This window comes from Corvus kubaryi, unplaced genomic scaffold (assembly GCF_017639235.1).
Source record: "Corvus kubaryi isolate FWS band 111438036 unplaced genomic scaffold, C.kubaryi_AGA036_p1.0 37172, whole genome shotgun sequence".
Taxonomy (NCBI): domain Eukaryota; kingdom Metazoa; phylum Chordata; class Aves; order Passeriformes; family Corvidae; genus Corvus; species Corvus kubaryi.
In genome coordinates this window covers 1,113,202-1,138,766 of record NW_024581047.1, presented here as the reverse complement: position 1 = coordinate 1,138,766, position 25,565 = coordinate 1,113,202, and the positions used below count along the sequence as shown (strand labels likewise).

The 25,565-nt window shown below is 40.6% G+C and overlaps 3 protein-coding genes across 5 annotated transcripts in view; 2 read left to right on the top strand and 1 right to left on the bottom strand.

Annotated features, from left to right (window-relative positions):
- The window catches only part of UBE2Q2 (ubiquitin conjugating enzyme E2 Q2), a 46,523-nt gene extending 38,816 nt beyond the window's left edge, over positions 1-7,707 (top strand). Inside the window, exons 8-13 of the mRNA XM_042021811.1 lie at positions 1,086-1,176; positions 1,506-1,564; positions 2,802-2,850; positions 3,714-3,809; positions 4,257-4,323; positions 6,067-7,707. Coding sequence (XP_041877745.1) covers positions 1,086-1,176; positions 1,506-1,564; positions 2,802-2,850; positions 3,714-3,809; positions 4,257-4,323; positions 6,067-6,098 — 394 coding nt within the window. The 3' untranslated portion in view covers positions 6,099-7,707. The remainder of the gene's footprint in view (positions 1-1,085; positions 1,177-1,505; positions 1,565-2,801; positions 2,851-3,713; positions 3,810-4,256; positions 4,324-6,066) is intronic.
- Positions 7,708-7,834: 127 nt separating this feature from the next.
- FBXO22 (F-box protein 22) lies at positions 7,835-15,460 on the top strand. Its single transcript, XM_042021810.1, has 7 exons — positions 7,835-8,008; positions 8,104-8,236; positions 8,983-9,070; positions 9,469-9,564; positions 10,440-10,604; positions 10,948-11,113; positions 12,170-15,460. Exons 1-7 carry the CDS (start codon positions 7,905-7,907, stop codon positions 12,597-12,599), a joined length of 1,182 nt encoding a protein of 393 aa, XP_041877744.1. The 5' UTR covers positions 7,835-7,904; the 3' UTR covers positions 12,600-15,460.
- Positions 15,461-16,002: 542 nt separating this feature from the next.
- Positions 16,003-25,565, bottom strand: part of NRG4 (neuregulin 4) — a 51,021-nt gene continuing 41,458 nt past the window's right edge. For all 3 annotated transcript variants that reach the window (XM_042021817.1, XM_042021815.1, XM_042021816.1), the window contains exons 5-7: positions 25,290-25,439; positions 21,481-21,560; positions 16,003-21,384 (exon numbers count right to left, since the gene is read on the bottom strand). In XM_042021817.1, coding sequence (XP_041877751.1) covers positions 21,368-21,384; positions 21,481-21,560; positions 25,290-25,439 — 247 coding nt within the window. In that variant the 3' untranslated portion in view covers positions 16,003-21,367. The remainder of the gene's footprint in view (positions 21,385-21,480; positions 21,561-25,289; positions 25,440-25,565) is intronic.

Here is a 25,565-nt window from a genome sequence, read left to right as displayed (position 1 = left end):
ATGTTATAGGTGGCCTTTCCTATCGAGTGCTTCTGTAACCAAGTGCTCAAAGTACTGTGCAGTGATTTGAAACCTCAGTTCAAATACTGTGAACAGGTCTCATTTTCTGCCTTGAGAAAAGAGGAAATGGAATACATGCAGCAAATGCCTTCCAGAATGTCTAAGAGAATAAGTGTTGTTTATTGCGGCAAAAAGTGTCTGGAAACAAGCACACTGTGTGCAGAGTAGCTGAGGGGCTAGATGTCAGAGGAAAGAGCCCGTGTGAGGAAGGACCAGTGTTGTTACTAGAACAAGTCCCTTTGAACTGGCCTAGCAAAAGCCATGGTTTGAAATGAGAGATTCCTAAGCACTGGAAGATTTCTTTTCTGAAATAACTTCTCTCTGGTAGGATGGGGACAAATTGCCCAAGTAATTCTGAAAAGAGATCTAGTAACTTTGCAGTTTCACCTGTAGCAGACGATTAGATTTAATGGCCTTCAGTCCCTTTAACATCTGCTTTTGGCTTGCTGCAGGTGTTTTTGACTAGTCTCTTCTATTTAAAAGCTGATGGGGTGTCAGAGCTTGGTGGGATTAACCCAGTAGTGTCTGAATTAATGGCCAGGCTGCTCACCACCAGCATTTTGGAACAAAGAGTTGTTGAAATTCTGCTGAGCAGAAGCTGCTGGCTTTAGTCCTTCTGCTGATGCAGATTACTTTTAATAGCTGATGCAGAACTACAATTACATATTCCATAAAGGATTCGCTAACTATGTGCTGAAAACTGGATGACTACAGTCTTCCTGTTTTTCTCCCCTCTTATTTTGAACACAACTGAACTGAAGTTGCTCTTTTCAAATAAACAGCTTACTTTGTGCTGTGTTTAAATAACATGGGGATAGCATGGGGAATGTAGTACATTGCAGCAAGTTTTCATGCTGATCTCGTGGCAAAGTTTTTACTTTGTAAAAGGAGCAAGAATTTCCTACAGTTCACCTTAAACTACAATTTGTAAACTACAAATACATAAAGACTTTAAGAGGAATTACTGTTTACAGGTATTGAAAATATTAACTTCATCCATGATCTCCCCCCTGCTGCTTTTATAGGGTTGATCCTGATAGCCCACTGCATAGTGATCTTCAGGTCTTAAAAGAAAAAGAAGGTGTAGAATACATTTTACTCAACTTCTCTTTTAAGGTAAGTGTCTGTGGGATGAAAAGCTGTAGTTAAAATTGAGGCTTACTATAGAAAATGACTGAAGTGACCCTCAGCTGTTACTTGGGTAATAATAGATCTGTAGCATAAAAAAAGGGAAGAAAAGAAACCCTAACTTGTAAGTTTGGCACTAAAGCTTCCCAGAAAAATGCTTTTTAGGCAATACTGTGGAAAGGGAATTTTTACAGAACTGAAAAAATTGTATTACTTCAAATCTGATTTGACAAATAAGGCTGTTGAAATATTTTTTGGTTGGGAAGCAATGTCACAGTATTTTTCTTAACCTGTTTTTTTATTGTTGTTCTTTTCAGGATAACTTCCCTTTTGATCCTCCCTTTGTGCGAGTGGTGTCTCCTGTGCTCACGGGAGGGTAGGTTTGAGTTGCCCTACAGAAGTTGTGCTTCGTGTTAGAAATGTTACAGCTTGAAAAGCTCTGTGCTTGCCATAACATTTAAGAGCTGACCTCTGTGGGGGGTTAACATCGCTGTTGTAAGGTGTTCCGAGTTTGTGCTTTGAACGGGTCTTGATCCCTGTGTTGCCTTAAGTCTGATGTATAGTCTTAACTGCCTCTCTCTTGCTGGTAACACTGCCATAAAGTTTTTGTTTAAAAATTCCTCAAATGCTAATCCAAAAATACTAAATTTAATTGAAAACATGCTCCAAATGTCAGCTAAAGTGTGTTTGAAGTACTGTCTGTAGCACAGAAACTTGTATATATATATCCCTGGAGAGAAGACTAAATTCACCTTCCAAGGCTTTTGAAAATGCAATCTGTGGTAGCTGGAGCTGATTCTGATTTGATTTGAAGAGCCATGTATCCTTTTTGAATTCAGTAAATGGTTAGTGCAGTTAAATAGGGTTCATGAGGGATGCTGCTTTCTCAGAACTAAATGAGCAGAGCCAAACACCAGAAAATTCACTGGATTCTAGTTTTATTGTACTCGGACTTCTTTGTAGAATGAAAAAAGGGTGGCTTTTCAGTGGTCATTTCCCTCTAAATGCCATATGGACATAGGAGGTTTAAGTGTCTTGATCATAGAGGAGAACACATTTTGGCAGTGGTAAATTCTCTTCCCTCAGTCCAGGTTTTGTGATGCTCAGGTGTTCTGCTGAGTCCCAGTCAGCACAATGGATGAAGTGTTACTGAAATTAGAAAGTGATTTACAGGAAAAGAGCAAGCAAAGATCTGATTATCTCATACCATTTATAAGTGCACCTACATTGTTTGAAATGGTGTGAAATTTCTTTACAGAATTAAATTTTGTTGGGTTCTTTTATCTACATGTCAGTGCTATGTATATGTAGAGTAGCCATAAAAAGTAACTTCCCTTTTTCCATGGTCTCTGCAGTTGTGCAGATCAGCTCAGTCAGTGGCTTAAACTAAGTCTAGTTGGCAAACAACTTTTTTTTGTTTCACAGTGCTAATCTTCTTTGCCTAAGTATAACATGGCTAACTAGTTATAATATATTACTGGTTAAAGGGCATTTCGGCTTTATGAACAAAGACTTTAACAAACAAGCTGGCAAGAGCTTAAAGTGCTGTGAGCACTTGCATCTTTTTACTAACTGCCGATGTCAAGTATATTTTCTTTCACATTTGTTTGTAGGTATGTCCTAGGTGGAGGTGCGTTATGCATGGAACTTCTTACTAAACAGGTGAATATGTGCTCTTTTATCTGGATAATAAAACATGCTTTAAAATAGTGAAAATAGGTGCTTCGCTTGGGTTGAAGAATCCCTGTGTGGAATACATTACACACTCCAGAGGAAACATGGTAGAATTAAACCTCAATCCCACAAGATTTGCCTTGTTGATCTTGAGATGATCTCTTCTGCCTTGGGTGGCTTACAAGAGGAAGAGGCAGGAAATGTGAGCATGTCAATTTGGAATTCTCATGATTTCTATGAGGAAGGCAGTGTGAAAAAGGAGTTTTGGGGAGCAAGACAGTGTTTTGCTTTTCTCTTCAACTGCATAAAGTCAGCTCTGGACAAGTGAGGAATACAGAAGATTATAGGCATAGATGATTCATGTAGACAGAGTGATTTTTCTCTTTAAGTAAATGAATGAAGTAACTTACTTGCAGGCTCTGGCAGAAACTCTTGTGAGCTCTGGAAGGTAAAGCAATGCCAGAGATGAGCAAAATTCTTATAGCTTACTGAATTGACTTTGTTAGAAATCAGTCTTTTCTGCTTCTAGGAACAAGAAGTTGTAATTTCTGTTTGACATTGCTGAAAATGTGCCAGTGCTGTAAGGATGGAGCTTTTTTGTTTCTGTCTTGCTGTATTTTGGAAATGTGATAAAGCCTTTTCACTCTTCTTACAAGTTCTTAGTACTAGTACCGTTACATAATTTTACAGATTTTCTGTGAAAAATAAAAGTTAACAGAAAAGAAGTAGTTAAACCTAAAACGGGAGTGCAGGAAAAAAATAATCCCAAAGCACACATTCCAAAATAGATTTGCAAGGTGAGCACAAGCAGCAAGTACATGTTGTATGTTAATATTCCTTTCCTCCTCCAGGGCTGGAGCAGTGCCTACTCAATAGAATCAGTCATCATGCAGATCAATGCCACTTTAGTCAAAGGAAAAGCCAGAGTACAGTTTGGAGCCAATAAGGTAAATGTGCTGTGTTTATCAATTGCACAAATCACTGTTGGGTTTCCTTTTCCTTGCTGACTTGCATAGATGATGTTTAATGACAGAATTGTTATTGCAAATATATTTGCATTTTGAATTGTCTGATGCCCCTATGACTATTCTATTTGCAATTAAGAATTTTTTATGTAATTATGAGCATATGAGGTGGATAAAGCCTTGGGATGGGCGGGGTATTTAAGTAGTTAGGCTTTTGCTATCCTTGTGTTGGAAAGGGAGGGAAGGAGGATCAGAATTGGGAGGATTTGGAATTTCTGGTTCTGAGAAGGGAATCTTGAAAGCCAGGAATGTTGTAACATTGTGCATGGCTTTTATTTTTAAGCCCACTGTAGAGTTTCCTTGTAGAACTGTTTCTGAGTCTTGCATATCTAGAGGCAGGTTTTTATGTTAGTTTTTTTCTCCTTTCAGAATCAATATAATCTAGCAAGAGCACAGCAGTCCTATAAGTCACTAGTACAAATACATGAGAAAAATGGTATGTATGTTCTTGCCACTTTGTTCTTGTCTGCACAGCACCTTAGGAACTGGTGTTTGGCCACAGAGAAACTTGAAGTGACAGTGTCTTATTTTGGCTTCGGAAGACCATAAATGGTTTTTGCTTCTTTTCTTCTTGCACTAGAAAGACAGTAGTGCTTAAATAACTTGCTGCAATCATTGCAACTTGTCCAGTGTACTTGAATGTTCTGTGTGTGTTCCTACTGCTTCTTGAAAGGCAGCTCCATTTCACTCTCAGCCAGTTGATCTAGGAACTTTATTGTTACTGCAGCTTTAAGGGCTCTTGATATTGGTAAAGTATCTGCTGGAAGTTTATTCCTTTCCCTGAAAGATTTTGTTTCAATGTGGCAAAAAGCTATTGGAAATAATCATTAAGGAAGAGATAAAGTGGAAAGAAAGACCTGAGACTAAAAAAATACAAGAAGGCCAAGTGAAGTGCACTAGTTGGGAAACTGTGCAGTAGAATAGAGAGACACCTGTTTGGGTTTGGGCTTTTTTAGTCTATTTAAAGTCTCTCTGCTGCATAAAAAAAGTGTGCAAATGCTTCAGATCTAACTGAATTTACTGTGGCAGTATGAGAAGCCTGAGGCTTTAAAAGGTTTAAGTTGCTTACATGTTACATAAAGGTAGTCAGCAGAATTGGTACCCTGGTCTTGTGATGAGGGAGTTAGTCCAGTTACCACTTCGTGATGCTTTTTGCTCTGGGTTGGATGCAGTGTTCTCCAGGAATTTGGGTTACTGTGAACGTATTTCAGTGTGACTGCAGAGAGCACCTCAGCTTCCCTACAGTAAAACGGAACATAACACCTGTACTCTTGGGAGGAAGATCAAAGATAATGACTTTAACATGCTTTCCAATTTTACAATATTTTGATCTTGCCGTAACTGAGTCTTTTGCTCCTTTAGTTTGCTACAAAAGCCAACATGGCTGTCTTTTTACTTCTATCTATGTGCTACAAGTCATCAGTCCTGCCTCAGGAGCTGTATGCAAAGCATTCACAGTACTCAGTGCTGTTGTGAAAGGTGTCTTGAGCTTAGAGCTGCTACCTGCTTTCTGGGACAGCACAAATAGGCCCTGTAGTCACTGTACACACAATTAGAGGAAAATTTACAGGAGGGGCTGGGAGAATTAAGATTGGATCTCTGGAGGTTTCTAGAAAAAGCTGTGCACACTTGATCAGGTATGATTCAGCTGCTAAACATGCCAAATTATGTCAGGAGACCAGTTATTCAGCTGACATTTCTGAGCTTATTCAGTAAAATTTGCAGAAGTAGGATAAACCATTCAGTTGCTTGTGCATGCCTAACTGCAGTACACAAAATGGTATTTATGTAAGTGTCCCAGTGCAATCATGTTTGTATGTCTATGCTTTGAGTAGCTTGAAGACTTGGGGGTTTTACCTCTCTTCTACTAAGTTTGGTTAGAGCAATATTCCTCCTTCAGCAGCTTCCTCTTGCTGCTGTTCAGCTGGTCCAGCTCAGGATAGCTGCTGCCACAAAAATCTGTGTTTGCACACCCAAATATTGGGTCTGATCCTGGAATGTGCCACATGATTTGTCTCCTACCGCTGACTACTAGCGTTTAGGATGCTGAGTCTCACTGAGCTGGCCTGCTTTAAGAGGGAAGGAATGAGCCAGGTTAGGCTTCCATCTCCCACAGATAAAGAGTAGGATGGTCTGGACACAGCAATCCTGGTACCTAATGTGTCTCTGTTCTCCACAGGCTGGTACACTCCTCCAAAAGAAGATGGCTAATGCTGAGGACTGTTGTATACCTGGACCAATGTCAACAAAACAAGCTCTTTTTTATGTTTTCCAGCACACAGACTCAAGCTATGAGTGCCCCTATAACAGCTGTACTGAGGACTTTAGCTATTAGATAAGTTAGTGGATAATCTGTCAACTGACACGTACAGTATAAGTGACAGCCTTACCATTCCGCTCTTAGGTATCTGGACTGAGCAGTTTGGGCCTTTACCATATTTGTTCTTATGGATTAAGCATATTTGGGCCATGCCCTCCCTTCTCCCTGTTTTTATTTGAAAGCATAAACTCTCCTTGCAGCAGGCTATCAACTTACTAAAGATCATTCAATAGGAGTGAGTTGTTCACACACTTCTGTGTATTTCTTACCTTTTGCAAAATGCAGACTGCAGAGACTTGCGTTGTATTGTTTCATTTAAAGCCAAGAAGTTTAATACATGTTTAATACTGTTTTAGGAAATGTCAGGTCTTGCAAATCACAGTAGTTTTTCTGGTCTAAAATGACAGCGTTTGTAGTATTTCCAAATTAATGATATAGGAAAAACACATGTATGTTAAGTCATTAAACATCTTTCATGGCTGTATGAGAATATGAACTGTTTATTGGAAAAGATGCTCTTTGTTTAGATTATCTTAATTTTTTGGTTTGGTTTTTTCTTTTTTTTTTTTGGTTTTGTTTTGGTTTTTTGTTTTTATGCAGAGCAAGGCTGTGCCAATAAAACCTTGTAACTAGTCACTTTCACTGGGGCATCAGAACTTGCTGGGCTGTTCCTGCTACTTGTTGGCTCAACCTCCTTAACAAGAAGAGCCACAGTATGAAGCTTGAAGTTATTTAAAATACTAAAAACCTTTTTAGGTGTTCCATTTTATTAACGGGTTGTTGCAATCATTTGTAAACTAATGAACTTATAAAGTGATTGGCACAAATTGAGATGAAAGTCCTTGAATGAAAATTTTTATATAAAAGCTACAATAAAGTACAAAAACATGTCATCCAATTCAGAGGTGTAAGAAATGCTGCCATAGTCATGACGGCGGTTTTGTTATTGAAGGACTAATGGGAACTGTTCTTTATTCGGAGATGAAGCTGGGTCTGTGTACTTACACAATTTCATTGCCTTACCGGAATCGACTCTATTTTGGTTGTAGTACTAGTCATTAGGCCTGTGCACCCCTCGGGGCCGAGCTAAGGGTGTGTTCCATGGATTAAGCACTTTCAGAAGTGCAGAAGCATGTTTTTGTAATGTTGTTTTTTGTTTGGTTTTTTTTTTTTTTTTTTTTAGTTGACTATCGAACTTGTGCTATTTTCTCTGTCAGGCACCCGCGGGTCCTTGTGCATTTGCTTCTAGATCCAGTTTTTAGCTCGAAAGAAACGATGGGAGAGGTTTGGCCCCGCTTCCAGTGCGTGTTGTCCCCGGTGCGCTGGGTGGCAGCCGGGGCTGTGCCGCTGTCCGGGCGCAGGGGGGCTGGGGGCGGCCCTGGCCTCCGCCCTTCGGCGCATGCTTCGGATTGGGTTCCATTTCTTCTGGCAGAGTTCCTTGGCAATGTACAGTAATTTGTAAACTTGCATCAAGTTTATGAATAAAAAGCATTTTACGAAGCGCTGTGTCCGTGCTGGGGCCCGGGGCGCGAGGGGCGGGGGTGAGGTGAGACCGGGGTGGGTCCTCCCCGCCGCCAGGCGGCGCCGATGTGGCGGCCTGTGCCCGGGCGCGCTGACCGGAAGTTGCCTCAGGCGCGGTGGCGCGCGGGTGACGCAGGGCGCCGGAGTCGCGGCGGGGCCGGGGAGGCGACCGGGCCATGGAATCCGCGGCCAAGGGCGGCTTCGTCCTCGCCAACCTCGCCGAGGTGGTGGAGCGCGTCCTCGGCTTCCTGCCCACCAAGGCGCTGCTGCGCGCCGCCTGGTAAGGGCGGGGCCTGGAGCCGTGGGGTGGGCGGCGGCCGGCTCCGGTTCGCGGGGGCGGTGCGGCCGACGCGGTGTATCCGTGTTGTGTTGCAGCGTATGCCGGCTATGGAGGGAGTGCGCGCGGCGGACGCTGCGGACGCGGCAGCGAATCGCGTGGGTGTCGGCGCTGGAGCCGGGCCCCGCCGAAAGCCACGCGCTGGTGCGCGCGCTGGCCCGCGAGCTGGAGGTGAGGAGGGGGCGCGAGGGGCGGCCTGAGGGGGCGCGAGCTCAGTGCCTTCGTTTAAACGCTTAACGCGCTTCTTCCCACCGCCTGGCAAAAGGGGCGTGCTCGGAGGCGTAGGTGGTTTTGACAGTTCTAAGTGTTGCGTGTTAATACACTGATCAAAACGCTGAGGATTTGCAGTTTAGGGCACATCTGTTCATCTTGGCAATCTTGTTAAGAGCTAAACCCTTATAGGCTGGGAGACTCAGGGGAAACACTGCAGGATTTCTCTGGCAGGATTCCTTTCCAGTGTTAACCTGATGCTGGGTCTTCACTACACAGAGATTCTTGTCAGGGTCTTAAGCAGTAGACAGATCAGTGTTAAACCAACTGGGACAAAAAAGGCCCGAAGTGCCTCTACGCTGTTTCCCAGTATCAGCACTGGTGAATAGCAGAAGCCGACAACCATAAATGCAAGGAGTTTCGATAGTGCTAAAAGACGAAGCAGAGTCATGGGACCGGTCTGTAGAGCTGTTCTTGCTCGTTTGAGGTTTGGGTCAGCTCCCTGCCTGTGCTGTCAATTCATTAGGTAAATCTGGGCACTTCTGAGGCTAACGAGAGGTTGTCTGTTGGCTGACAGGAGCCTGGTGAGGGGGTAGGGGACCACCGTGGGCTGCTGGTGGAGCGAGAGCAGTTTCTCCTTGGTTTCTGCCCCCATTTTCCCTCCACTCCTTTTTGTCCCGTGTACTCTTCCTCCTGTGTCTTTGCAGAAGGTGCACGTGCTGCCCCAGACCGTGCTCTACATAGCTGATGCGGAGACGTTCAGCGGGCACGAGGAGTGTCACGAGCAAAAGAAAGGTAAAGCCTGGACCTAACTCACCCCCACTTCAAGATACACATGGGATGTAAGTAGAGCACAGTCAGCTGAAAGGGAATTTTCTGAGTTTTGGTTTCAGTGGAAAGTAAATCTGCAGAAACTACGACCACGTAGTGTTGCATTTGTGGTACGAAGCAGCTCACAGATCTGTGTTAATGTGCACAGATGGGTTCCTTTCCCTTCTGTGGAGGACACTGAGTGTGTTTGCCTGCCCGTAGCCCTGTGCTCTCAGAGGGCAGCAGCACAAACCTGCGTGCTATTACCAGGGCGGCCACTGATGGGCACCATTGGTTAAACAGGACGGGGTTGGCTGTGTGATTTGCTCAGAACACACTTTTACTGCTCTCTGATGGTTTGTTTCGGTCTCTTCTTCTAACAGCCAGAAAAAGAAACAGTAAAGAAACAGCACTTGCACTTGAAAAGTTGTTACCAAAGCGATGTCAGGTTCTTGGACTGGTCACCCCAGGGATTGTAGGTAGGAGTGAAATGTGTGGGTTTTTGAGAGATCAGCTTGAAGGTGGCGTCTCCCACCTTGTTCAGTACTGGCTTCAGTTTTGAGGAGTTCAGTGTCACTGCTAAGTGACATGGCGCTTACTTCATGTATTGCAGTTATAATTAAAAAGGTTGATTTAATTCGGCAGGCAGCTTTCCCTGGCACCTTAATGTACTTGCTGAATGTTGCTTGGATTTATGTATATGTTTCAGTCATATTGTGACTAACTGTACAGGGCATCCTGGTATATACCTATTTGTAATGGTCTAGCAGGAGGCATATGCAGTAACTGGAAAATTCACAGCCCCCTTGGCAGGCTTTTTCTCATGCTTCACTCTTTTATCATTAGAAAGTTGGTTTTTTTATAGTTTCTCACCTTAAATCCACTTCCCACATCATAAGTAAGGTATTTGATCATTACTACCACATTTTAATAATACATTCCCAATTTTTGTGTCAGTTTGCTTTATACTGTCATCACATGCTTATAGGGCACCTTAAAAACTTGAGTATGTCTGTGTGCCTGCAGAAGTTGGCAGGAAGGCTTGTATTGCACTGTTCTTGTTTTCCTAATGTTTCATATCCGGTGTGTTTGGGGAAATATGTGTAAATATATCCGTGTCTCCTTGTCAAAACTGACTTCAGCCTGATCCATAGGCAGCAGGACTTACACATGTTTCATCTTTCCAAAACATTAACAAAAAAATCACACCAGTTTGCAATTAGATAAGTTGTTATGGAAATAGATTGTCATGTTTTATATCACCTGAGCTGTTCAACCTGTTTTTACCCATGTTACAGTGTAAATGAAAGTGTTAGAATCCCTGAACACAAGATGCTTGGTTTTGTCTCTGTAGTTACCCCGATGGGTTCGAGTAGCAATCAGCCTCAAGAAATTGAAGAGGGCGAAGCTGGGTTTGCTCTGTTGTTTCCCAAAATTGATGGGGTGAAAATTCATACCTTCCATTTTTCTAAAGACATGAAGAACAGGGTCTTTGATGAAAGTAAATTTGCTGAAGCAGGTATGTCATTTTTCTGTCCTTTACATGGGCTTTTGTGAGGTGCTGTGCTGTTCTCTGAGGTGCCAGACTGGAGTTCTGCATAGAACTGGCAGCTTCTGTACTGGCTCCAAGAGCTCTGTGGCTCTGTGGGGCTACAGCTGGTAACTGCATCTCTGCTCCTCCCAGTCTCTGGAGTACTAAGGTTAAGTTATCCTGAGTATCAGTTTCCAGTTACCTCAGTTACGTTTCAAGCAGAGCTGTTCAGAGAGAGGTGTGATGTATTATTTGAGGAGAAACTAGGATGGTTGGACTTCAGAGATCAGGATTTAAAAATAAGAGGATCGGTGTTTGTTTTTGTTTGTAGGTCTGAAGAATAACCCAGATCTCCGTGTTGTTCTTCTGTTTGGCTACAACTCCTGGAAGACTGGAGCTACTCGATTTCTTCATCAAATAGTCAATCCATTGAATGAGAAAAGTATCATCCTGGCTGGGGGACAAGTGGAGAGCTTTACATCACTGACCTCTGAGAAGTAGGTATTTTTTTTGAGGTAAATGATTAAAAAGATTTAAAGTGAGAGAAACATTGCAGATCCATAGCATTCTAGTCGTATTGGAAATGCCCTTTACCAGCAGTAAAATAATAATTTCTTAAAGGGAAAAGTGTCCTGACTCCTACATTATGATTAGCCAGAAAAGCTGGAAGCTTTGTATGGCTGTGTTACAATTTGGATTCTGGAAACCCAGCTAGGAGAAACCCACTGAAAAGGGAGATTTCCAGCTTCAGGTACCTTTGTGTATTTATTGCAGTCAGCATTTCGTCTCTGGAGTACAGGTAAATGAGTCCCCATTGTGATGGAGCCCAGGATGTGAACATGTGTTTGTCTATCTGCCTCGGTTTAGCTCACAGCACGGAGCAGTAGCTGCACACACAGTGGGGCTGTGCCCCAGGAGCTCACCTGATCCACTGTGGTGGCTGAAGGACGTGGCACTCCGTCCTCTGGAGCACAGTGCAGCCATGCCCATAGGCTCCTCTCATGCCGTTGGAGGTCTGGAGTCCATACTAATACCAACATTTTTTTTGCATCTGATTTTGCCGGCTGCACCATTGCCCCAGATAAGAGAGCTGACCTTAAATAAAGTCACTGCAGATAAAGGTTAAGTACGTAACTACTTAACCACGTGTGTCCTGGCCAACCAGTTTAAAGCGAAATGAATCCAAAACCTTTACTGACTTGACTTTACTGACTGCTGTCCTGCTTCCATGTATAAATCCTGAGTGCCTTTGCTTGTCTTAAGTTTAACGGATGGTTTAGTTGGAATTGCAGAGCTGTGACATACACAAACTGCTGAATTTGGCATGTGTGGAACAAGTTTATGCTTAATAGCCAGTAATGGATGTGGATGTGAAAGGTTGTTACAAAAAAACATTGCTAAAATGTGAAGTCTTTGGTTTGCTTTTAACTCTGGATGGTATCAGAATCACAATATTGGCTGCTTTGAACCTACGTCTGCCGCAGCAGCAGTTCAGTCAGGTGAGAAGTGGTCTCCCCAAAACGTTCTCTAACTTGATGCCTGTTGCCTTTCAGTAACCATGCCCAGCCCGGTGATGCCTGCGGTGTGGTTGGGTTGGCTTTCAGCGGTCCGCAGATCCAGAGTGCCACTGTCCTGTTAGACCAGGATGTGGCTGATGAGAGGACAGCAGAAGCAGCCATGCAACGTCTCAAAGCAGCGAACATCCCCGAGCACAACACCATTGGGTTCATGTTTGCGTGTGTTGGCAGAGGATATCGGCATTACAAAACCAAAAGGAATATGGAAGCAGATGCATTTAGGAAGTTTTTTCCAAACGTACCCCTCTTTGGCTTTTTTGGACATGGGGAAATAGGATGTGATCGAATAGTTACTGGGAATTTCGTATTAAGAGAATGTAATGACATAAAGGATGACCTGCTTCACGGTTATACTACCGTTATGACTCTTATTCACCTTGGTTCAACTAAAGCAAACCAAGCATAAGTAAGGTTTAATGCTTCAGTGAGCTGTTTGTTTCATTCCAGAGAGCTGAGAAGTCTGGAAGAGTGGACATCTTGCAGTCAAAGCCCCTTCCAAAATGTAAACATCATTTTGGTAATAATATCGAGTCTTGTAGTTGCAATAGAGTTTACTATAATATCTGTGAGAAAGCCTTGCATCTTGTGTAATCCCCTGTACACACCAGAATTGCAGGAAATTATATTTGATGGAATTCTGCAGTTGAAGAAAGCCTTTTTCTTCCAAAATGAAAATGGTTTCTACAAATCATAGAATATGCTGAATTGGAAGGGACCCATCAGGAGTATTGAGTTCCAACTCTTGGCCCTGAACAGGACACCCCAAGAATCCCACCAGGTACTTGAGAGCGTTGTCCAAACGCCTCTTGAGCTCAGGCAGGGCTTGGTGCTCTGACCACTTTCCTGGGGAGCTGGTTCCAGTGCCCAGCTACTCTCTGGGTGAAAAACTTTTTCCTGATACCCAACCTAAACCTCCCTGACTCAGCTTCGTGCTGTTTCCTCGAGGCCTGTCACTGGTCATGAGAGTGGAGAGATGATGAAGACTGCAATGAGGTCTCCCCCCAGTCTCCTCTTCTCCAGGCTGAGCAAACCTAGTGTCCTCAGCCACTCCTCATAAGGCTTCCCCTCTGACTTCCTCATGGCCCTCCTTTGGACCCTCTCTAAAGCTTAATGTCTTTTTTATATGGAGGTGTCCAAAACTAGCCCCAGGACTGGAGACTGCCCCAGCACAGAGCAGAGCAGGACAATCCCCTCCCTGGCCTGGCTGGCGATGCTGGACCTGATGCACCCCAGGACATGTTTGGCCCTCCTGGCTGCCAGGGCACTGCTGACTCATATCCAGCTTACCATTGACCAGGACCCCTCGGTCCCTTCCCACAGCTGCCCTCCCCCCTCCTGTTGCCCAGTCCATACACACAACCAGGGTTGCCCTGTCCCAGGTACATCCAGCACTCGTCCTTGTTAAATTTCATATGGTTGGTGATTGCCCATCTCTCTTGGTCGAGGTCTCTGCAGGGCCTCTGTCCTTGAGGGAGTTGACAGCTCCTCCCAATTTAGTGTCAATGGCAAACCCAAATGTAAAAAGAAACAGTTCTTTGATGTGCTCTATTTACGTATGTAAAGCACTCTAGGAAAACTAGTGATGCATTAAATCTCCCATTTCCTGGATTTTATTTCTAGAGAGGTGTACAACTTTGCCAGAGTCCTATTTACAGAACTGAACAGTTTTACTAGATAAAATCAATTAAAAATTTTAGAGAAAAGTAACAAAGTACTTGTTAAATAAAGATAGAAGTATGTCAAAGTACCTTGCCTTCTATTCTTAGAGAAAAAGCTCTGATTTAAAGATGTTGTCCAGGTAAGAGTTTAAGTGGGCTCATTATCTTGAACTGAATTTCAGTTGTCTTAACTGTGTGGTTTAGAATATAGTGGTTGCCTCTTCTCTTGTAGCATGATCACAGTGTTTTAAATCCAGAGTACTTAGAAATAAGTCTATCTTTAAGTTTCTTTTTATAGTTTTTTGCTCTTAAATTTGGAATTGTGGGGTTCACAGGATCTGGCTGTGTTATATTTATATAGAGACTTTAAACAAGACTTGTGCTTTTGCATGTTTTTCCTATGCTTTTACATCAGTCACCTGTTTTGATTGCTGCAGCTGGCATGCAGTATCAAATAAATTCGGCATAGTCTCAGTATAGCTAATAATATATTTGCTGCTTTTTAAATTCTTTCTTCCCTTTTTTTTCACTTAGTAATAGAATGACAAGAAAATAAGATCAATTTTGCACCATATCACCAAATTTCTAAATGCAAAATCAGGCAGCTGGGCCATTTTCAGTGTAGTAAAAATAAAATACTTACCTGTATGTTGTACAAAAAAGTAACTTTTTTTTTGCTTTAAATGCACTAAGAAAGACGTCAGTTAGCAACTTGGTGCCCATGTCTAGTTAAAACTTTTCGTGAACTTGGCCTGACAAGCTAAGGTAGGGGTGTATCTGTCCTGAGACTTACCTGTTGGTGTCAGTGTGTGCTGAGCGCAGACAGCACTTCCCCTGGCTGTATTGATGATGGGGTTTTTTAATTAGAAGATGGGATGAGCTGTGAACTCCCAGTGGCCATCTGTGGATGGGAGATTAGTAAGTGTGGGTGTGACTTGGACAACATTCAGTTACTTCATTTAGAAGGAAAGGTATCTGAAAATGGAGTATGGTTGAATTTTCAGAGAAGCCCCTTGGTGGGAGGTGACTGTGTTATTTTAGCATAACCAGAATGTCACATTTGGCCCTTTGAGACTGCATAACCTTCAGGTTTACCAGGACAGAAAGGAAATGTTTCATTTCTGTAATGCAGATGGGATTCCTGGTGCTGTTAGCCATGCTAACCAGCCTAGGAAGGTTAACTGGTTGCTGTATTAGAATAGGTGAAGTGTGATCAACCACGTGTACTCAATAACAGTGCAGACTCGGCCAGAACGTCAGAGAAGCTGATGGCGAGCTCAGACAACGGTGCAGCTAAACCAGAACCGACAGGGTGGTCTGCAGGGCATAGTCAGCAGGTCCTACAGCTGAGGAAACTTCAGAGGTAAACATAGTAAAGAAAAGGGGTGGAGGAGTTGGGGGGGGGGTGTGTCTGCATCAGAACCAGGAATCCTTCTCTCCAGCATCAACAAGTGTGGGGATGAACCCAAAAGACCCTAGAACCATGCACATGGCTGGAACCCCTACACTGTCTGTCCCAGGACACATCATGCCTTCCATGTGACAGGCAGGTGGTGTAAATGATAAAATTGCAACATCTGTGATTAAAGTGTTTTGCTATCCAAATTCATTTTGCCTCCATGCTGTTACTTGCTCTTAAACCACAACTCCTGAGAGAACCCAAAATATATTTGCTTACAAGGTGCATGTACCAAAAGGCAGAAATAATTGATAGAAAGTTTTGCAGTGCCAAAATTTATACTTCTGTCACTCAAGCAAGCACGAGGTTTTGAAGTGGGTAAAGTTAGTTAAATAAGTATTCAGCAATTGAGGCAAATGTGAATAGCAGGACTGCTCTAAAGATTGGGTTTATCTGCAGTTACAGTGCTGACAGTAACATGTTTCCAACAAGAGAATAGAGTCCCTAAGTGACCACAACTGGATTTTGGTTTTGTTATGAAAAAAGTAAAACTTGCAAAGTCACTGCAGGAAGGAGTGATAGTTTTGCTGACAAAAGGTAAAGACTTTTTTTTTTCCAATGTGTTTTGCTGCACATTTGTTCTTGAAGCATCAATTAACTGATCTGTAGGTTTCCAAAGCACAAAAAATAATAGGCAAGCAGTCTGATGTATAACCTTGTACTCACATGACCAAAGTAGGAACTACCAAACATAAAGCTATTACTGCAACTTTTATTTTAAAGTTACCATCCAAAGGTATCCTCATTATAGGATGATTCTGTAACATGCAGTTGTAATTAAGCGAGAATAAATTGATAAAGAGGAGCAAAATTTTTAAGAACAAATAGTTACATATGATTATGAATTAATTTTTAGTTTAAAATTTACCTCAAAACTCACTTGGTGTCATTAGCCCCTCTTAGTTTATATTTTTCTTTCTAAAAATGGAGAACTTCTTTCTACTAGAAGTAACTTTGTGGTGGGGGTTCTTAGCTTTCATATCAGAAATTGGAATTAAGTTTCCTGGTGTTTGGCCCAGTGAGACAACAAGCAAAAAGCACCTGTCATTCAGATACCTACTTCTGTTTTACTCAACAGAATGATACAGAAAAATAACATTTGAGGTATAGAAGTTTGCATAGTTAGAAGTTACAAAGATCCTAAGTGTACAGTTAAATGGTCTTTTATAGGATATCTTATACTCTCTGAGCACTCTGCAAACATTAAGAAAGTAATGATTTCTTCCACTGGGATTATTTTTCATGATTATGTGGTGGAGAAGATTTTTTTTTTTTTTTTTTTTTTTTACTTTATGAATCTGTGGTGGATCTCTAAAATCCTTTTAATCTTAATACAGCAGTTGTATGTTCTGCACACAAATGCAGGTAACACAGTTGTTTGAGTCTATCATCTGAAATTTTTCCTGCTGCTAAGCCCATTTCTCAGCCAGACACAAGCTCCAGAAGAGGCTGTTTCAGCAGGACTCCAGATCGGCCTCGAGGGGGTTCTGAATTACGTAGGCTCCAAGGCGTGCAGTGAGGTAAACCAAGCTCACTTGTGCTGGTGGTGTGCATTGGTCCTGTATGACTGTTTTAGGTCAAACAAATACAAGTTTAAACACTGTAGGGCCTTTTTATTGATTATTTCATGCCTACCAGCACTTCAGGACAATGTGGGGTATTTTTCTAAAGAGAACATGCAGCTACAGTGAGAAATTGGAAACTCAGAGGAAATGCCTAAGACAGGTTTGGATTATTTGGAAGTGGTATCACCTGGATATTTCTATTAGAATTATTAGCAGAGAAATAGCTAATTAGATTTTTTTTCCAAGTGCTTTGATAATTTAGGAGAAAAAAATTTACTTGCAATTCATTGGGATTTGTGCTTCTAAATGCTTTTAAAATACAATGTATAAATTGTCATCATTACATTTCACAGGTAGATCTTCCCTGAGATTAGCAGGTAGCACAAAATTCTCAAAATAAATATTTTGAAGATTCACATCACTGAGTCAGTAGTGGGTCATGTCACCTTTCCATGATAAATTTTCACAGCTATGAGAGTTAGAAACAGCTTTTTTTGAAATAAACTCAGCTGAGTTGTCAAATGGCAACAGTGACAGCAAACAATAATCCCCTCAAAAGAGGAACTTTCCTAGACTCTTCAGAACTGGTGGAAATGACTGAGTGGTTTGACACAGGAGCAAATTCTGTGATGGAGAATGTACAATATAGATTCAAGTGACCCAGCCCTCTTAAAAAATGCTACCAGTAGATGCTCACCTAGATTTTTACAGCCCACTGTTTACCTGCACAAAAGTTTCAGATGAGATAATCATGACTTGCATTGAGAGGATAATTTGAAAACAGTCTCTTAATATACACTGAGAAAAGAGTTTTCAAATGCTACAGAAACTGACATAGAGGTGCATTGAAAAGTGAGCTTTAATTTGGGGGACAAAACCAGCAGTATCTTCTTGTTATTTCAGGTTCTGCAGCTGTAGGTTCTGCTCACATACCCTTACCTAGCTCTAGAAATGGTTCCTGCTGAAAATGGAGTATCAGTGTCAAAGATGAAACTGAGCAGCAACATGACTATTGGTTTTCCACAGTTTGTATTGCCTACTCTGCTATCATGAAATGGATCTCTTGCCTTACATACAGATTATGTTGAACAGGCTACAGTCACCAGGAAAGCAAGAACAGACTTGAATAAGCACAAGCAGATAATGTTACACAGAATAATGACCATTTCTGTTGTGAGAAGTTCTATCCCACTTTTCTTCTTGGGTTTCCATTTTCAAAAAACTGCGTTACACAGAGTGTCTCTACAGCTCTTCAAAAATTCAGGGCCAGAAGGAAAATGTTTTCTTTCAGTGTAGTAAATTTTGAACAGGTTGCACAACACTGAAATTATCTTGAAAATGGGGAGTGCTACCAAATAGACTTGTGTTGGTTTTTCTGCTTAATATTTAACATTATAAATCAAAAGACTCTGTAGCACAGAGAAATCCTCATTTTCTTTGAAAAGCCATTTGACTTTCTTCTTTAACTGTACTTTGTTCCAGTGTTTGTTTGGGCTGCTAATGAAAAACAATTACATATTGAGTAACATATAAGCAACCTCCTACTTAGGTCTATGAAGAGATTTCCTGCTAATTGCTGTCAGTTCTGCAAGTGATCAAAAGGTTTTTGCAATACATTATGAAGAGACTTTTACTACAAGGTTCTGGCAGGATAACATGATCCCCAGGTATAAAAGAATTTTTTCCATAACACTATAATAGATTGTTGTGTAATCATAGTAATGGAGTTTCTTAGGAAATTTGTTTTTTCCAGTTTCTTCCCTACATAACCTTTCAGCTGGTGGAGAGGTAGTTTCAAAGACATGAGGTCTTCTGTTTCATGAAAATGGGAGTCAGACAGGAGAGAGCCCTTATTACTCACCCTTTCATAAACATGTAATAATTTTTAAGACTCCAGTGACACCAACCACAAGATCTGGTCCATTGGAACTGGAGTTTCCTTAACTTTATTGCTCACAGGACTACTTAATTAATTTTGTAAGGAATCATTGCTGAAGAGTGTTGCGCTATTTTATCAAATTATATATAATGTTGACTATCCTGTACTTTCTGTGGCATTTGACCACTTTAAAATGAATTTGTAGCCTGATCTCATTTTGATTTGAACATCATAGTCACAAAGTTTGTGAACTGAAATTATTTTAAAACACGAAATGTTCCCAGATGCAATGGGTTTGAGGCGGTCTGAATTGCTGATGGCATTTCTTTCACAGATAACACTGTTTCATAAATCAGCTTGTTTGCATTTAAACATGGGGTTAGTTTATTCAGCCCCACTTTTTGCACCGATTGTTTCCCAAATAATGCAAACAAGCTCAGTAACAATGAATAATTTTTCCATGTCTGTCTAGAAAGCTGAGAGGATTCTAAGAGTTTTTAAAAAATAACTTAAATCCATTTATTTCTTATATCTTCTATTAGTAGCTCCTCCCTGAATTGCCACTGAAGATGACCACAAGCCTTTTCCTTCTTCAGTGGAGACAGTATACCAAACTGTAAGTCTGACTGTCTCATGATCAATAACACAGCAAAGTGATATAACAACTGTCATCTCTGATTAATTTTCACTGAGGCTGTGCGAAGTACTTCAGGTAACGCTGATTCTGATGTAGCTGTCAGTACTGCTACACATCTCCTGAACTCTCTGTACAACAGTGGCATGTCCCTATGTGATGAAAAATAACTTTTATCATTCCTAGCTTTTAAAACAATATTATCAGCTTCCTTCAGCTTATCTGCTAAAGATTTGAAGTCCAGAAAAATAACTTGTAAGATTGGTTAATCTGGGGAGAAAGTGGTCTTCTAGTGCTTTATATAACTTAATCTCTGCATCAGGTCCTCTACCTGATTTGGTGCTCTCAGATTCTTTTTTCACATGCTGAATACTAACTTGGACTCTGACCTCTCTGACAGGAGTTTTCAGAAGGTAATGAATTTTTCTGGTTTGTGTTCTAGTAGCCATTGTAACATGATTTCTCTTTGACTTCTCACCTTATACACTGTAGCCACGTGCCTTTTCTTCTCTGTCCCACTGTGCTTTTGTCTACATTGATACAAAGTACACACTGCTTTTTCTGACACTAGAGCATGTAGTAGACATCCTAGTATAGGAGCTTATTCAACATTTTCGGTGCACCTATGTTATTACACATCTCCAGATTGTTTATTTCAGAGATAAGAAAGCTCTGTTTGCATTTCCTCTCCTTTCAATTCATGAAGTTTTCTCAGCTAATCTTCCCTTCAATACCACCTTATAAATCCCATATAATGACCTGCTTGGTAATGTGCCGTTATGGTAACATATCTGATTTTTGCTGATTTCAGCCTCCAGTGCTAGAAGTAAGTTGAAAAGAAAATTGTTCGGTTCACATTTTCTATGCCTCTGACTAACCAGACATTCTCTTTGTGTTGTGAAGGCAAAAAAAAAGACATGGACCATGGCAGGTGGCCTCTCTTTGTCTGAGTAAGAGAATCCTGTAAGGGACCGAAGTATGGTGTATCATATATTAGTGTGATCAACAGATGCTTATGTGAATAAAAGAAACAAATCTTTGGAGAGGGCAGCATTTTTTCAGCCAAGACACCTGTCTGGATAGTATTTTGTGTCAGAAATTGACCTGATGAACAAAATTCCTGACTTTTGCTATCTGAAATATCAACTGGAACATTTAAGGTAAGGTTTAAATTTCCCTCAGTAGTGAGATTTTTAGAAGAAAGCCAGACAAAATTAAAAACTATCAAGGAGGATGTCTTGCTTAATATTAAGAATGTACACCAAACTCTGCCTAAAAAACTTTTTTAACCATTATCAATCTCTTTTCTTAATATTTCCCTTTTATTTGAATTAAAATTGTGTGCCTGGAAGCTGGTCAATAAACTACCAGTGGTACCTCATGCTGATGTTGTCTTACAATTAAAAAAAAAAAAAGTAAGTATTAGCTGGGAGAAAGGTAGGGGTTTTTTCCCCTACATCTGGTAAGGGTATCTGAAACAAGCCAAAGTCTGGACATGTATCACAAATATCAATTTTGAAACTATTGAATCAAGACTGTCTTCAGCTCGTCTGGGGAAATCCTGTGAAAAATGAAAATCCCTTAACAAAAGTTCATAGTATCACCTCATGCTAAAACCCCGTGGTATCTCATATTCTCTGTGCAGTGAAAAAAAAATATTGCATTTTATATATTTCCCATGTAGTAAAACCCAAAATTATCTCATGCATCTACCTGTGCGTTATTGAAAACCATAAAAAATCTTACAGAATTCAAACATAAATTATAGTGATTCCTGTATAATTGATACATCTTTAAAAATACATAGGAAGTCCATTAAGTGGAACGGTTTATGTCTTAGATGTAGTCTTCTCCAACATGTTAGCCTCCTATTTCAGTCAACTTTCTTCTCTCATCTTGCTTACCATGTCACCTCTACAACTGAGATTCTTAGGGTTGCTCTGCATGTTGTTTCCCCACCATTCTTCCACTCTAATGCTTTATGCTGTTGTTATTTCTGAAAAATAAACAAAACACGTGACTTTAATTAAAAAAAACTTCCTCTCCCACTTTCCTTGTGGAGTCTGGTCATTTAATTTTAAACTGTACTCACTGTTGCAGCCATTGCTGCTTGTAGTTTCAACTAGGTTGGCACCACACTCTGAAGAACTTGTCCTTGAAATGGAAACTTTCCTGACCATAAGAAACGAAAAAGAGACAACAGAAAGAGAGAAAAAAAAAATAGAGAGTGAAAAAAGTTATCAGGGAAGAGACAAATTAATGGAATGATGTTTCCATTGAAAAAAGTGACACGGATATTCTCCAATTACTTTCTAATTAATACTCATTGATTTTCAGAAGCATGTATTCGAGGGAGAAGAACAGAGGGCAGTACAGCATTTGGAACTACATGGCTTCTCTCCTGAAGGTAATGTTCCTGTTTGTCTGATTTCTCAGGTCTTTATTTAAACAATTAGTAAATAGCACGTAATTATTTATCAATTCTCTTAGTGTTTGGAAATGATGTGAAATTTTCTGCACTTTGTTGAGGAGAAGCAAATCTTGTAAATGGAGCTGATCACTTGCTGTCTAGTTTCCTTTCTTTTGATAGTAATCAGATACCTGCTCTCTTGAGAAGAGTCATGAGCTATTTTCTGTTCTGTCCAGTTTGTGTCCTGTGGTGATGTAACACCTCCACAAAGTCTGTTGTCTTGGACAGCTTAAATGGCTTTATTCCTAGACTCTGTTGTTTTGGCTGGCTGAGTTCCTGTTCATCAATATTACACTTACCTTACAGGTCGTTTGGCATTTCAGCATGCACTTACGATGAAATATAGAAATGAATTGCAGATTTATCTTAGTTTTCCCTAGGGTTTGCTCTATTGCTCTGAGCTATATGTGTGGCATTTAGGCTTCTCTATAGCTTTTAAAGAAAAGCTGGCTCGTGGCATCTACTCTCATCAGCTACCTTTCTTCTTCTTCTTCCAGTAACCCTCGTACAATATGTTTCTGGAGGAAGAAGACCAGATGGACCTGGTCTGATAGGTGAATTGCTGGAAGCAAAATATGCCATTTGTTCCTCAGTACCAGTGTAATAGCAGGGATTTTTGTACACTTCCTTTCCTGTTTTGCCCATGTCAGAAGGACAGGCTTTATCAGTACTGTTTGTTGGAGAGGGTGGGGGGGGTGTTTCTAGATGGAGAGCAGCTAGATCTGCATTTGCCCTGCCTCCAGGCACTCTGTGGATTGGAAAAAATAAATCATCAGCTGATAAAAATGTGATGACTCAGCTAAATGTAAAAGGAGAATTATTTCCCCCTGTTCACCCAGAGCTTTCATATGCAGCCCTACTCTTTTATGGATTACTTTCACTGTTAGTTATGATTTAGTTTTATAAGCAGAGCAATGAAACCCTTTATCTCCACCCTTGTATGTTGAATGGATTTGTTTCTAGGGAGCATTAAGTGCACTTGCACATGCTTGGTCCCCAAATCTGCCCCAAGCCTGAGTGAAAGAAAACTTGGTAAGGAAGGGAGATACAAGTGATGATACAGAACAAGAGAGTAGAGCATTAAGTTCCTACATTCCAAAAGATTTGATGTATCATTTTAGGCATTCAGTTTCCTTGTCCTGAACTTCGATTAGTATCTCCTCTTCTGCACCCCTCCAGATTACATTACTGTTTATACTAAAACCCCACTAGAACCCTCTGCTGAAAGACCCATGGAGAGGCTTGCTAACACAGGGAAAAGACTTTCTGCTTTCTGATTGTGGATCAAATGTCTTTGTTAATAAAGTGGAATAGTGGAAACTTTAGCACAGTATGTCTCTTAACATTTTAAACTTAATATATCCTGTCAGGAGGCCAAGTCAAAGATGATGCAACCTCTCAGCTAACCCTTGTAAGCTCTAGTTCCACCCTCTTCTAAGATACAGGTGATACATCAAGTTTGAGAAAAAAAGTCTAGATTAATGACAGCTCTTAGCAATAATCCTCATTCACTCAGCTGAAAAGAGGGGAGTAGATTAAAGTATCCACTTGAGACTCCTCACATGTTGGTTGCTTCAGCCAAGAGATAAGGACTTACAGATGTAAAGTGTTTCATTTATTGATGAGTTCTCTAGCAGATGATCATCCTACATCAGCCTCTGGAGTGTAAAGGTAAGACAAGATAATTTTTAGCCAGTTAGCTTTTTTTATCTGTACTAAAGAAGTTGATAATGGTTTTATGAGATTTCCCAAGTTAGTCTGGTATATAAGATAGGGTTCAAGGGCAACTATGTTATGAGTTGTTGCCCTTCTTATTTTGCTAATAAAGAGGCACTACTACTTGTTCTGCCAGTTAGGTAAAGCTTGAGTAAAGAGAAGTTGAGGTTCCAGCTAATAAAAGAACTTGCACAGACCTGTCATTGCTGTCACTCTAAGCTTCTGTACTTGGACCATAAAACTCAACAGATTGTCTCCAGCTTTCCCCTAATTTTACTGTATGTGAGAGAAAAGGGATCTTCTAACACATTACTCTCTGAAGACTTTTTTTTCCTTTTCTCAGAGAAAATTTTATTTCTAAAGAAATACTGTCTGTATCTCTATGAGACTTGAATGATTTTCTTCTTAAGTTAGTTAAAGCTGTATTTTGTTCTAATAACTTTATAATAATTTGCAAATATTCTTTAGCAAACAGCCGCTGTGGCATTCCATGACTAAGCAGGATTAATTTAACTAAAATTGCTAATGTGGGGGGTATCCTTTACAACAAGGGGGTTTTTTATACCAAGTGTTTTATCAAATGCTCTCTATCTCTTCTAAATACATTCAGCTGTGGGAGAAGCTGGCATTCATTGGGTTTCCATGACAGCAGCTGAGGTAAAACTAGACCAGCTATTCCAAAGGTCGCTCATTGAAAGGCACAGATCAGAAAGGTTGATTTGGCAATGTGACCATGGGAGCACAAAGAACAGAATTGCAAGAACCTTTGGTTATCATAACCAAGGAGAAATGCAGTATAGGAGAAAAGAAAGAGGCTGCAAGTCTGTGATGGCAAAGAATTACAGGGGGTATTAGTTGCCTTATACAGGCATAGACATGCATAAACACATGTTAATGGTATAAGACAAAATGAGTTCTTACAAAAAGTGCTGTACTCTAAAATTAAAGAGGGGACATAGGAAGTTGACTTGCATTGCAGATGAAAATGATAAGTTTGTTTGGATTTGGTGTTAAGTGTGGTGCTATATGTACAGCATCAAATAGTTGCCTCAATCCCAGTAACTGCTTATGTGTTTTCATTCCAACTCCTAATATGTCTAAAATGCTACTAAAACCAACCCTGCAGCACTTGCTGTCTAGCACTGACATTTTTTCTTCTACTCAAACATGGATCATCCTGGACAAATTAGTTAGCTCTCTGATTTGTCCTAAATGCTAGTAAACATCTGCCTGGAAGTATTCTTCAATTTCATTCTTTCCTTAGTTTTCTTTTTTAGACCAAGAGTGGTAGAGGAATTAGGAGCTAATGGCACCAATTGCTTTGATTGCCAGTTCAGTAGGAACAGTTTCTGATCCCTAAGCACTTTGTTAATTTCCTTCTACTTCTCAGTCTTTGGACAACATAAGGTAGACTAATGTTTTAAAATGTTAGCACTAACTCTAGATAGACTGTAAAATCTCAGATATGGGTGTACTATGTGTATTTTTTACAAAGCAACTGTAAGTAATAGCTTAGAAATGACACCGAGAAAACTTCAAGCTAGGAAGTAAATATTACAAGCAACAAGTTGAGACATCCACGTTCGTTATGTTGAATAACTATACAACCTTATGGATAATTCATTACATACTTTTACATTCAAATAATTAGTACATGATTACCAGAAGAAATTTCTACTTGATTGAATAGCTTCAGCCTTATGAATCACTTTTACCTGCAAAGGAAGTAGAATGTTCCAATTACAAGAACTCCTAGAAGAAGAAGGGAAGCCAAGAAAGCTGCGAACAGGTCACCTTTTGTTTGGGACTTGATGCTGGGCAGTAAAACTTCCTCACAACGAGCTCCTGTGTAATTCTCAATACACCTGGGAAACCAAGTTGTATTTGGATTAGATGGTAGCTTGTCATCTATGATGAAAAGCACAAAGGCTTCTTCTGGATAGAAAACATGACACAGTTATGACACAACTCAAAGGTTATATTTGCTTCAT